At 41.3% G+C, this 13,327-nt stretch overlaps 1 protein-coding gene across 4 annotated transcripts in view; it reads right to left on the bottom strand.

Moving 5' to 3' along the window:
- GOLGA1 (golgin A1) overlaps window positions 1–13,327 on the bottom strand; it is a 53,045-nt gene that overhangs the window by 21,454 nt on the left and 18,264 nt on the right. For all 4 annotated transcript variants that reach the window (XR_005529626.1, XM_039239016.1, XM_039239018.1 and 1 more), the window contains 2 exons: window positions 2,469–2,594; window positions 143–238 (listed from right to left, as the gene is read on the bottom strand). Coding sequence is in view for 3 of the 4 variants with exons in the window: in XM_039239016.1 (XP_039094947.1) it covers window positions 143–238; window positions 2,469–2,594 (222 nt within the window). In the remaining variant the exon portion in view is untranslated. The remainder of the gene's footprint in view (window positions 1–142; window positions 239–2,468; window positions 2,595–13,327) is intronic.

Genomic DNA, 13,327 nt, shown 5'->3' with positions numbered 1-13,327 from the left:
ATTACAGAAAAACCCAAAAAACCCCCGAAAAACAAAAAACAAAATAACATAAAACCTCTGACCCTGGGAGATTTTCCCACAACCATGTAGTCCAACCAGGTTACCACCCAGACATAAGAATCACTAGGAGTGAGGTTAGTACCCGAGTCTCCAGGATGTCCATGGCCTTGGCCTGGCTGCTTCTGGCTGCTAAGAGCTGCTGTCTGGTATCTTCCAAATTCTGCTCAGCAACTATTTTCTATAAGTTGAAGGAAGAGTATAAGAAAATAGTCATTTTCCCATTGAATAAATACTTCTGATATTTACAACATACTCTGATTTGTGCGAGACACAAAGGACACGAATGCACTGACAAAAATAATGGCTGATTGAGAAAAATTTTACATAACATAAAGTATACGCAGAGAGGTGCCTGGGTGGCTCAATCGGTTAAGCATCCAACTTCAGCCCAGGTCATGATCTCACCATTCCCGAATTCAAGCCCTGTGTTGGGGTCTGTGCTGACAGCTCAGAGCCTGGAGCCTGTGTCAGATTCTGTGTCTCCCTCTCTCTCTCTTCCCCTTCCCCGCTCACAGTGACTCTCTTTCTCGAAATATAAACATTTAAAAAAATTAATTAAAAAAAAGTATGCACATAAAGTTGACACAGTCTTTAGTCCTTGAGGCTGGGGCAAAAGACTAACAAAAAGATTATAGAATAGAATGCAGTAAGTGCCCACAGAGGAGCCCAGAGAAGGATACTGGCCACCTCAGGAAAGTGGGTGGCTTCCTAATTCACAGGTGGCCAGGGGTTGGAGGGAGCACCCAGGCAGAGGGAAGGTGAGTGGAGTCGTGAAATAGCTGGGGACACTCAGGGAGCTACAACTTGCAAAAAGCTAAAGCAACAGTGGATTCAGGTCAAGAAACAAAAGTAGAAAGTCAGGCAAAGGGCCAAATCATGGGAAGCTTTTCATGCTGCAGAAAGGAGTTTGAATTTAATTCTGGAGGCAATGTATTTTATTTTTTTAAAAGTGTATTTATTTATTTTAAGAGAGAATGAGCTATAGAAGGGCAGAGAGGGGGACAGAGGATCCGAACTGGGCTCTGTGCTGACAGCAGAGAGCCCAATGCGGGGTTCAAACTCACAAACCGTGAAATCATGACCTGAGCTAAAGGCAGATGCTTAACCGACTGAGCCACCCAGGCACCCACCCCTGTAGGCAATATATTTGAAAGTGTGGTTGTCCAAACACTGACACTAACTTGATGGGGGTAGGGAGGAGGTAGCTGTTAAACTTGGAGGCTTGCACCAGGCCTACTGAAAACAGGCTATCTGTGGGCAGGAATATATACTTTAAACTGCCAAGTAACTCCTAGGCACACTAAGCTTTATAATGATGATGACAGCACAATAATAATGATTATAACATTACCAGCTGAAATACACTGAGACCTACTATGTTCTAGAGCTTCAGTCTGAGCACTTCACATACTGTAACTCCTTGAATCCTAACAACAATTCTATGTGTTTGGTACAATTATCAGCCCTATTTCAGGGAGGAGAAAACAAACACAAAGAGATTAAGTTAATTGCTCTAAGTCAAAAACTAGTTAGAAGAGGCAAGATACAAACCTAGGCAGTCTGATTCTAGAAATCAACTTACACCCCAGAACCCAGGTATACACACTGTAGACTGTAGGGGAGCTGGGGAAGATGGTGAAGGGAATGAGGTGGTCAGGAATACCAGTTAGGCAGGGAGCGTGGAAGACCGTCAGGGGTGAAGGACAGACTTATTTTGGGTGGGGCAGGCTGGAGACTTCTGATATGAACTCAGCTAGAGCTACTAGAAGCCCTGAATGATGACGGTGGCAGTGGAGATGTTTAGATGAAACTAAGTGCAGAGAGACAGCGAAGGTCTAATCTAGGCCCACGGTCTTGGCTGTGCCACCTCTGTCACGGTGAGACCAGCCACTGGGATATAAAGAGGAGGGGTAGGATATGGGTGGGCAGTGGGCTCAGGCCTGATGAGAAAGTGAGTTCACCTACACCGCTGGGCAAAAGGCCACTATGCTCAACAGCCTCCCTCAGCGAAGGAGAGTACCCTCCCTGCTTAAGGCCATTCTTGCTCACGCCACAGGCAGATGCTAACAATTTTCCTTGGCCACCAGAAGATGCAAAAGGGGGGAAGCGAGAAGGGTGGTGAGATGAGACAGCCCAAGTAGCATATATCACCAGGTGGGGTTTATTGTGATTGGGATGCTATTCATTCACAAGCATCTCTGAATGAAGCTCTCCCTTTTCTGGGGAAAACATGGTACACACAGGTGATGGAGGCGGTTTCTGCTGGAAGCAGGACAGTCAAAAGTTGGAGGGAGTGCTCTCCCTACCCAGCTGCTTGTGGAGTCTGGCTCTGCAGCTCTGTGACTGCATGAAATGTCTGGTGTTACCACTCCCTTCCCAGCAGTGGCTGCCCACGGAAAGCCAGCTACCTCTTTCAGGAGCTCCTGCACGTGCTCTTCTCCTGAGAAGTTCTGCTCCAGTCTCTTCTCTAAGGATGAGACCTTCTCCTGCAAGTGTGTGATGAGTTTTTCTTTCTCCTGAGTCTCAGCAGCGGCCTGCAAGTGAAAGCAGAGACTACATTACTCTATAACCCCCTCTCCCACTTCCTGTCCCTTCTTGGATCATCTCGTTTCCCTGAAATTCTGTTCTCAACTGCCTCTCAGAAGTACAGAGCCAAGACATCTTCCTTGAAAAGGGACACGGGAGATGCAAGACCAGAACCCACGACCACCCAGGCACTTTTCAGACTGAGCGTCGCAAGAGGCAATCAATTGGTCATTCAACTTAAGCAACTGATAATGCGGGAAGGAATGAGGCTCCTTGCTCAGTGGAATCCAGCCAGGACACTGAGAAGATGCTCCTTCACTTTAAGACAATCAGATTATACTGTCACAACCTACAACCTCTCACCAAACACGTTTAATCCTATTAATCTAGAGTCCAATAGGGCCTACACCTTTAAGTAACATGCCAAACTTGGCAGAGCTAAGCCCACTCAAGGTCCCCACAAGCTCTACAAACGACCAACAGAACACTGTTCCTGGACACATGGTGCTGGATGAAGCAGTAATAATGCCAAGAGAGCTGCCTTAATGAAGGCCTAGGACAGAACTTCTAAATCATATGATGACATTCACCCTGGCTTCCAGCACAGGGACCAGGGCAGAGCCACTGTGCAGCTCACACCCTGGCCCCAAACCAACAGCAGTCCCCTTTCCAGTCTCTTTAGCAATGATGGTAGTGGTGGTGGCAGCAGGTTGGGACTTGGTTCAAGAAGAGGATCCAGGAAACATTGAATACACAAGTTCTTAGATCCCTAGGGTCCTTGAATTCACTGAGGATGCTCATTCTCCTCTCTTTAAAAAAAGTTCATATGGCATCAACATATCACTATGAAGACTTGTACATCCTTGCAGATACTCTGTTTCCTCAAATTTCCCTACTTTATGCTTCTGTTGCTCCATTTCAAGCTACAGACTTTCATGTTCAGCTTGGAACCCAGTCAGTATCTCCAGAATAATATGTAGCAACTTGGGCTTAGGGTTTTAGGAAGAAGCACTTGTCATTCTAAATTCTCACAGGGATGACAGCAAAGGTAGTAGAGGGGATGTCTGAAGAACAGATTCAAGGTTCCATAATTCAATAAACTTTTATCAAGTCTATACTGTGTGCTGCCTTCTTAGGATACAACTAGTCACAGTTTCTGACTCACAGAAGCAAGGTGGCTGGTGGTAAAGACACATATACACACTTACATGTATTCAATTATAAAACAATGCAATCATGCTGCAACAGAGGGACATAGAAGGTACTATGAGGTATCAGAGGCAGGAGAGATTAACTGAGGATATCAGATCAGGTACATCCAGATCAGGGAGAAGGAGGTGGAGGGGACCAAGCATTATGGGTAAAGAACAGCACATGCAAAGAGGTGCCAGACAAGTTCAGCCTGACCAGGAAGCCGGGAGAAGAGTTAAGATGACTCCCATGTCTGTGACTCAGATCTCTGGCTGAATGGTAACATGATACAAAACAGAGAACACAGAGGGAGAGATAGGAAAGAAAAAACAATTTGGCCATGATGACCACTCATGATGGGTCTCTTAGTAACAATGCAATAATCATAATGTACACCAAAGTACAGCCGTGGCAACTATAGTTTGCAAAGCATGAGTAAGCACTTCCCATTATCCCTAGTCCTTAACACCAGTCTCCACTGTGTCCATTTATAAGGAAACCGAAGCTCAGGAACTAGCCCAAAGCACACACCTTACTGTTAAATTAAAGATTCAAACTCTGGTCTTTTGGAGCAAATGCCTGTACTCATTCTACTACACATCAATATGAACTTGAATGACACAAGTGACTCTTTACAGTGAAAACCAAAGACCAAACAAGTTTTGGTGTTAGGTAAAATTAGGGACAGAAAAAGAATCAGTTACCAAATTCTGTTTAGTCTTCTTGTGCACCATATCCTACAGGGAAGTCCCCCCCCCACTCTAGCTGCTTTATTTCAGGCCTCCAACACCTTATATGATACAGCTGACATTATACTTAATGATGAGAAAGTCAAAGCTTTTCTACTAAGATCAGGTATAAGGCAAGGATGTCCCCTCTCATCAATCCTTTCCAACATCATATTAGAAGTCCTTGCTAATATAATGTCAAGAAAAGGAAATACAAGTACATAGACTGGTAAGGAAAACAAAACTGTCTTTGTTAATAGATAACATGATCATAGATGTAGAAAATCCAAATAAACTAGCAAAAAAACCCTCTCAGAAATAACAACTGATTATAGAATGGTTGCAGGATACAAGGTTGTTATACAAAAGTCAACTGCTTTTCTGTGTACAACAATAAACAAGTGGAATCTGAAATTTAAAACATACTACTATTTATATTAGCACCCTGAAATGAAATACTCAGGCCTAATAAAATATGTGCAAGACCTATATGAGAAAAACTACAAAACTCTGATGAACAAAATAAAAAAAAAAAACCAAAAATGAAATAAATTGAATGATAGTCCATGTTCACGGATAAGAAGACTCAATATTGTTAAGATATCCGTTCTTCCCAACTTGATCTATAGATTCAATGCAATACCAATCAAAATCCCAACAAGATATTTTATGATTATCGACAAAATGATTTTAAAGTTTATATGGAGATGCAAAAGACCCACAATAGCTAACACAATACTAAAGGAGAAGAACAACGTTGGAAGACTAATGCTACCCACTTCAAGACTTATTATGAAATATGAAACTACAGTAATCAAGACAGGATGATATTGGTAAAAGAACAGACAAATAGATCAGTGGAAAGGAATAGAAAGCCCAGAAATAGACCTCCATAAATACATTCGACTGATCTTTGACAAAGAAGCAAAGGCAATAGAATAAAGCAAAGAGAGCCTCTTCAACAAATGTTGCTGGAACAAACAGAACATCCATATGAAAAAAAATGAATCTAGACATAGAGACCTTACATCCTTCATAAAAATTAACTTAAATGTATCACAGATATAAACGTAAAACTTAAAACTATAAAACTCACAGATGATAACATAAAAAGAAAACCTAGGTGACCATGGGGATAGCAATCATTTGTTAAATATATCACCAAGGGTGTGATGCATGAAAGAAATAACTGATAAGCATATTTCATCAACATTAGGAATATCTACTCTGCTAAAGACCATGTCAAGAGAATAAGAAGTCAAGCCACAGACTAGAGAAAATATTTACAAAAGACACATATGATAAAGAAATGCTATCCAAAATATAAAAGAAACTCTTATAATTCAACAATAAGAAAACAAATAACTTTACATAGTAAGGCAAAGAAATAAAAGGTATAAGAATTGGAAACAAACAAAACCATCATTATTCCCAGATGATGAGTGCTATTTAAGAAACTCAAGGAAACTCTGTACTTATTAAGCTTAGTAAGAGTTCACTGTGCAAAACAATCAATATACAAAAATAATATTTATATATGCCAGCAGCAAATAGAAAAATTAAAAATATTTTTTAAGTTTATTTGAGAGAGAGAGAGAGAGAGAATGAACAAGGGAGGAGCAGAGAGGGAGGCAGAGAATCCCAAGCAGTCTCCATGCTGTCAGCACAGAGTCTGATGTGGGGCTTGAACTCATGAGCTGAGATCATGACCTGAGCTGAAACCAAAAGTCAGATACTTAACCAACTGAGCCATCGACACACCCCTATAAAAAGTAATTTTTTAAATGATACAATTTACAATTGGTATAAAAAATATGACGTACCTAGGAATAAATTTGACAGTAAATAACAAACTTTTATGAAGAAAAATCACAGAAAACTTTATAGAGAGTCATTAAAAAAAGGGCAACATTGAATACCTGAAAAGATAGACCATGTTCTTGGATAAAGAAAACTCACATCATAAAGTAATCATTGCTCTCCAAATGGATCTACAGATTCAATGCAATCCCATCAATATCCCAATAGAATTTTCTGAGGAGTTTGACAAGCTGTTCTGTGGAAGAGCAATGGGCCAAGAATGTTCAAGATACTTGTAAGAATTAAGTGAGGAGATTTGTATTATCAGTCACCAGGACTTGTCCTAATAGCACAGCTAGTAAGGCGATGTATAGTGCTGTACAAAGACCACAGTGGCATACATCCCAAAGCCCAACAGTTCCATGTACATAAGGAAACCCTAACTCAGACAAAGCTGACACAGCAGATCAGTGAGAAAAAAACAGATTTTTCTTTTATTATTTTTTTGAATGTTTATTTATTTTTGAGAGAGAGAGAGAGAGAGAAAGAGAGAGAGAAGTGCAAGCCAGGGAGAGACAAGCCAGAGAGAGAGAGGGAGACACAGAATCCAAAGCAGGCTCCAAGCTCTGAGACATCAGCATAGAGCCCAATGCGGGGCTGGAACTCAAGAACTGTATGATCATGACCCGAGCCGAAGTCAGACACTTAACTGACTGAGCCACCCAGGTGCCCCATAGAACAGATTTCTCAATAGATGGTACCAAACAATTTTTTTAAAAAAGATAGAGATCCCTTTCTCAAACCAAAATCACAGTTTAGGCTTATTAAAGCTTTGACTATAAAAAGCAAAACTATAAAACATCCTATAAATTAATACAGGAAAATAGCATTAATAATATAGGAAAATAGCATTATTTTTAAGAAGCAAAAGCAGGAGCTCCTGGCTGGCTCAGCCAGTAGAGCATGTGACTCTTGATCTGGGGGTTGAGTTTGAGCCTGATGCTGGGTGCAGAGATTACTTAAAAAATAAATAAATAAAATGAAAATCCCACTGAAGGGGGAACCACTTTTTAAAAATAAGTAAAAATTAAAAAAGCAAAAGTATAATCCTTTTTTCCAACTTTTTAAAGAAGTTTTATTTTTGAGAGATAGAGAGGTACAGCATGAATGAGGGAGAGTCAGAGAAAGAGGGAGACACAGAAACCCAAGCAGGCTCCAGGCTCTGAGCTGTCAGCACAGAGCCCGACGCCGGGCCCAAACTCACAAATCATGAAATCATGACCTGAGCCAAAGTTGGACGCTTACCTGCCTGAGCCACCCAGGAGCCCCAGCAAAAGTGTAATCTTAAAGGAAAAAAATAAATTCAACTAAACTAAAATTAAGAGCATATTTTCACCAGAAGGGACCAAAAGGGAGTGAAAACAAGGCAAAAACTGGAAGAAGACATTTTCAACCCATATAACTGACACAGGAGCATGGCAGCTAGGATATATATAAAGAATTCCTATAATCAATGAGAAAAAGAAAATGCAGTAGAAAAATGGGAAAAGGAACCAATACTTCACAGAAGAGTACAAATGACCAATAAGCATGAAAAGATGTTCCACTTCATTAGTAATATGGGAAAAGCAAATTAAAATCATGTTGAGATAATATTTCATACTTACTAGACTGGCAAAACATAAATGTCTGATAATATCTCCTGTTGGCAAGGAAGGAGAAGAACCCAAGAAGCTCTTCTACATGGCTGGCGGGAGTGTGTGAATTACTACAACTAGTATGGAAGAAAAACTAGGCATTATCCAGTGAAATTGAAAAAGTATAAATCTTTTTTTAAAGATTTTATTTTTTATTATTATTTTTTCATTTTTGAGAGAGAGAGAGAGAGTGCGATCAAGCGAGCAGGTGAGGGGCAGAGAGAGAATCCCATGAGGGGCTCAAGCTCACCCGATATGGGGCTCAAACTCATGAGCTGTGAGACCATGACCTGAGCTGAAGTCGAATGAGCCACCCAGGTGCCTCTTAAGATTTTATCTTGAAGTAATCTCTACACCCAACGTGGCATGCTCCACTGACTAGGCCAGCCAGGAACCCCCAAACTTCCCACATCTTAAATATACCCTAGAGTAACCTGCACCGGTAGATGAAAGATCATAGCAATCTTGTTTGTAACAGCAAAAGACCAGAAATACCCCAATGCTGATTGTCACTAGGATGGATAAATTTTGGTAACTTCATACTATATAGCTGAGGAAAGAACAAGTTTTAGCTGCATGTATCCATGTAAATGTTTCTTAGGATTACAACATTGAGCACAAAAAAACAAAGTTTAGAAGAATATCTACAGCATGATTTAGATAATTTTAACAAGCATGAGAAACAGAAGATATATACTGTTAAGGGATAAAATAATGGTAAAATTATAAAGCAAAAGAAAGGAAATGAAAGTTTCTAGATAGTGTTTACTTAAAAAAAGGAGGGATGCCTGGGTGGTTCAGTCGGTTAAATGTCCGACTCTTGATCTTGGCTCAGGTCATGATCTCATTTTGGGTGTTCGAGCCCCGCATTGGGGTCTGCACTGACAGCACAGAACCTGCTTGGAATTCTGTCACTGTCCCTACTCTCTGCCCTCCCTTGCTCAATCTCTCTCTCTCTCTCTCTCTTTCAAAATAAGTAAATAAGGGGCACCCGGGTGTCTCAGTCACTTAAGTGTCAGACTTCGGCTCAGGTCAAGATCTCACGGTTCGTGGGTTTGAGCCCCACGTCGGGCTCTGTGCTGACGGCTCAGAGCCTGGAGCCTGCTTCACATTCCGAATCTCCCTCTCTCTGACCCTCTCTGCTCATGCTGTGTTTCTCTCTCTCTTTCTCATAAATAAAAACATTTTATTTATTTATTTATTTTTTAAAATATTTTTATTTATTTCTAGGAGAGAGGGAGACAGCGTGAACAGGAGAGGGTCAGAGAGAGAGGGAGTCACAGACTGAAACAGGCTCCAGGCTCTGAGCTTGCTGTCAGCACAGAGCGCGATGCGGGGCCCGAACCCACGAACCGTGAGATCATGACCTAAGTGAAAGTCGGACGCTCAACCGACTAAGCCACCCAGGCGCCCCATCTCATAAATAAAAACATTTTAAAAAATTTAAAATAAAGAAAGCTCAAACATGACTCATAAAAAAAAAACAAGTAAATAAACTTAAAAAAATTAAATTAAAAGAAAAGAAAAAGAAATGGGATGGAACAGTGAATAGTACATGGGAAACCTCAAAAATAAACGTATTAGTGTTTTCAACCTGGGGGTTAGCTGCATAGGTGTTCACTGCCGTGTTATACTCCCTACCTTACTTACATTAAAAATGTTATATCTATTCAATAATGATCAAAACAAGACAATGCACTTCAAACTCATGATCTTCATGTTAAAACTGTCCTTCCTCTGGTGCTCTTAACACAATGACTAACACTATCAGCCACTCAGTTGATCAATCCAGAAACCTGAAACCATCACCAAAACGTCCTTTTCTCTTGCTCCTCTTCTACATCCACTGCAGCAGCAAGTGGGTCAGTCTCCTCACTGTTTCATAAACTCTGTCTACTCCATTCTCTTCACCACTCTTGTCAAAGCTGCCATCTTATGCCTGAACAGGTGCAAGAGCTTCCTAACTGGACACCCAACCAACATTTCCTCCTAAATCAATCCATTCTTCTCTCACTTCACTCAGTGTGTACTTTCTTCCAGTTCTCTGAATGTGCTAATCCTTCTCCTGCTTCAAGGTTTCTGGGTTTCTGGTTCAGAGTGCTCCTTGCTTAAAATTCTTTCCCACTGTCCCTCCCCCCCGCAGCTCAAGTGTTATTTCCTCAAAGGAAGTGCTCGTGGACCCCCAAGGCTAGATGAGATCTGATGCCATTAAAGGACCCTGCAATATCCTGTAGTTTTGCGTCACAGCACGCATCATGGTTTGTAATTATATATTTATGTGATTACTGATTAATATCTTACTTTCCCTCTAGACTAGAAGTTCCACAAAGGCAAGTGCGGTGTCTGTCTTGCTCACCATAGGGTTTCCTTTTTTTTTAAAAAGGTTTTTTTTTAATGTTTTATTTATTTCTGAGAGAGAGAGAGACAGCGTGAGCAGGGGAGGGTTAGAGAGAGAGAGGGAGACACAGAATCTGAAACAGGCTTCAGGCTCTGAACTAGCTGTCAGCACAGAGCCCGACATGGGGCTCAAACCCATGAACTACGAGATCATGACCTGAGCTGAAGTCAGATGCTTAACCGACTGAACCACCCAGGCGTCCCTCCTTTTTTTTTTTTTTTTTAAAGATTTTATTTTTAAGTAATCTCTATACCCATCATGGGGTCTGAACCCACAACGCCGAGATCAAGAGCCACACGTTCCACTGAATGAACCAGTCAGGCACCCTTGCTCACCACAGTATTTCTAACACCCAGCACAGAGCACTGAACTTTGCATATAGAAAGGCTCAAATTATATTTTTAGAATGAACGAGGGAACTTATTAGTGTAACCACACTCTAGAAAATTAGTTTTTCCAATTATGAAATGGATGGATGGTTTTTTTAATGTTTATTTTTGAGAGAGGGAGAGAGACAGCACTAGTGGGGGAGGAACAGAGAGAGATACACAAAATCCTAAGCAGGCTCCAGGCTCCAGACTCTAAGCTATCAGTACAGAGGCCGACATGGCGCCTGAACTCACAAAGTGTGAGATCATGACCTTAACCGAAGTCAGATGCTCAACCACCCAGGTGCCCCTGAGCCACGTAGGTGCCCCTGAAATGGAAGGATGATTCTAATTGCTACCAAAGGGTCTCTTGAATCCCAAAATTTGTGTTATCTCCTTTACTCCCATATGTTCTATGCCCTTCTGCTCTCTCTGCCTCCTGCTGTACTACCCATCTTTGAAATTCCAGTTTTTCCAGGAAGAGTTCCTTGACTCCTGTGCTGGAAATGCACACTATTCCTATGGCATATCTTTTGCATTAGAAAATCTATGTCAGTTATTTGGGGACTTGCTGAGTTGAGAATTTCTTTTCTTGTGGTCACAGGAGGTTTGAGTTCTATAACTGAAACTGTTAAGTCTCTGAGAGAAAACACTAAGGGTCTAGATTTTCAGTTCACTGAGGGTAGAGGCCTTGTATCATACTCATTCATTTATGTAAGGTCGGCTTACTGGGTGATCTTCATTGTGAGGCAACAAAGTCGAGTAGCACAAGCATGCGTTTCGCACAAACATGAGTTTCGGAGTAAGACTTGGGTTAGAATCCAGCTTTGTCACTTATTGCAACTTAGTTTTGAACTCCTGAACAAAGTATATAACCTCTCTCAGGTTCCATCTGGGTATCTGTAGGTATGCTATGACTCCTATTTACACAAACACATCTTCTTAAAGCTTTGTTGCACTTGAGATTAGCAGTGCTCAGGGTTGAGGGTAGAGTCTGTGGTACCAGCCGCCAGGGGATGCTCTGTCAGATGATGGGAAGGGGTGGATTGTCAATGCCTGAAGGATGCTGCTGGCATTAAGAATGCAGGGGCCAGGAAGCCTACTAGAACTGATCCAAGAATTCAGCCAAGTTGCAGGGTACAAAATCAACATACAGAAATCGGTTGCAATTTTTTTTTTAACTTTTTTAATGTTTTATTTATTTCTAGGAGAGAGAGAAAGACAGCGTGACCAGGGGAGGGTCAGAGAGAGAGAGGGAGTCACAGACTGAAACAGGCTCCAGGCTCTGAGCTGGCAGTCAGCACAGAGCCCGACGCGGGGCTCGAACCCACAAACCGCGAGATCATGACCTAAGCGAAAGTCGGACGCTTAACCGACTAAGCCACCCAGGCGCCCCTCGGTTGCATTTTTATACACCAATGATGAAGCAACAGAAAGAGAAATCAAGAAACTGATCCCATTCACAATTGCACAAAAAACCATAAAATACCTCGGAATAAACCTAACCAAGGATACAAGAGATCTGTATGATGAAAACTATAGAAAACTTATGAAGGAAATTGAAGAAGACACAAAGAAATGGAAAAACATTCCATGCTCATGGATAGGAAGAATAAATATAGTTAAGATGTCATTACTACCTAAAGCACTCTACACATTCAATGCAATTCCAATCAAAATTGCACCAGCATACTTCTCAAAACTAGAACAAACTATCCAAAAATTTGTATGGAACCACAAAAGACCCCGAATAGCCAAAGTAATACTGAAAAATAAAACCAAAATGGGAGGTATCACCATCCCAGACTTTAGCCTCTACTACAAAGCTGTCGTCATCAAGACAGTATGGTATTGGCACAAAAACAGACACATAGACCAATGGAACAGAATTGAGAACTCAGAAGTGGACCCAAAAGTATACAGCCAACTGATTTTGACAAAGCAGGAAAGAATATCCAATGGAAAAAAGACAGCCTTTTTTAACAGATGGTGTTGGGAGAATTGGACAGCAACATGCAGAAGAATGAAACTAGATCATTTTCTCACACCGTGCACAAAAATCAACTCAAAATGGATAAAGGACCTGAACGTGAGACAGGAAACTATCAACACCCTAGAGGAGAAAGCAGGAAACAACCTCCTTGACCTCCACCGCAGCAACTTCTTACTTGACACATCCCCAAAAGCAAGGGAATCAAGAGCAAAAATAAACTGTTGGGACCTCATCAAGATTAAAAGCTTCTGCACAGCCAAGGAAACAACCCAGAAAATTAATAGGCAACCAACGGAATGGGAAAAGATAGTTGCAAATGACATATCAGATAAAGGGTTAATATCCAGAATCTATAAGGAATTCACCAAACTACACGCCCGAAAAACAAACAACCCAGTGAAGAAATGGGCAGAAGACATGAACAGACACTTCTCCAAAGAGGACATCCAGATGGCCAACAGACACATGAAACGATGCTCAGCATCCCTCCTCATCAGGGAAATACAAATCAAAACCACACTGAGATACCACCTCACGCCAGTCAGAGTGGCTAAAATGAGCCAATC

The sequence above is a fragment of the Hyaena hyaena genome, unplaced genomic scaffold, assembly GCF_003009895.1.
Source record: "Hyaena hyaena isolate Hyena2069 unplaced genomic scaffold, ASM300989v1 scaffold_151, whole genome shotgun sequence".
NCBI classification, from domain to species: domain Eukaryota; kingdom Metazoa; phylum Chordata; class Mammalia; order Carnivora; family Hyaenidae; genus Hyaena; species Hyaena hyaena.
Note: the sequence above shows the minus strand (reverse complement) of the source record. Positions and strands in the feature narration are given on the sequence as shown.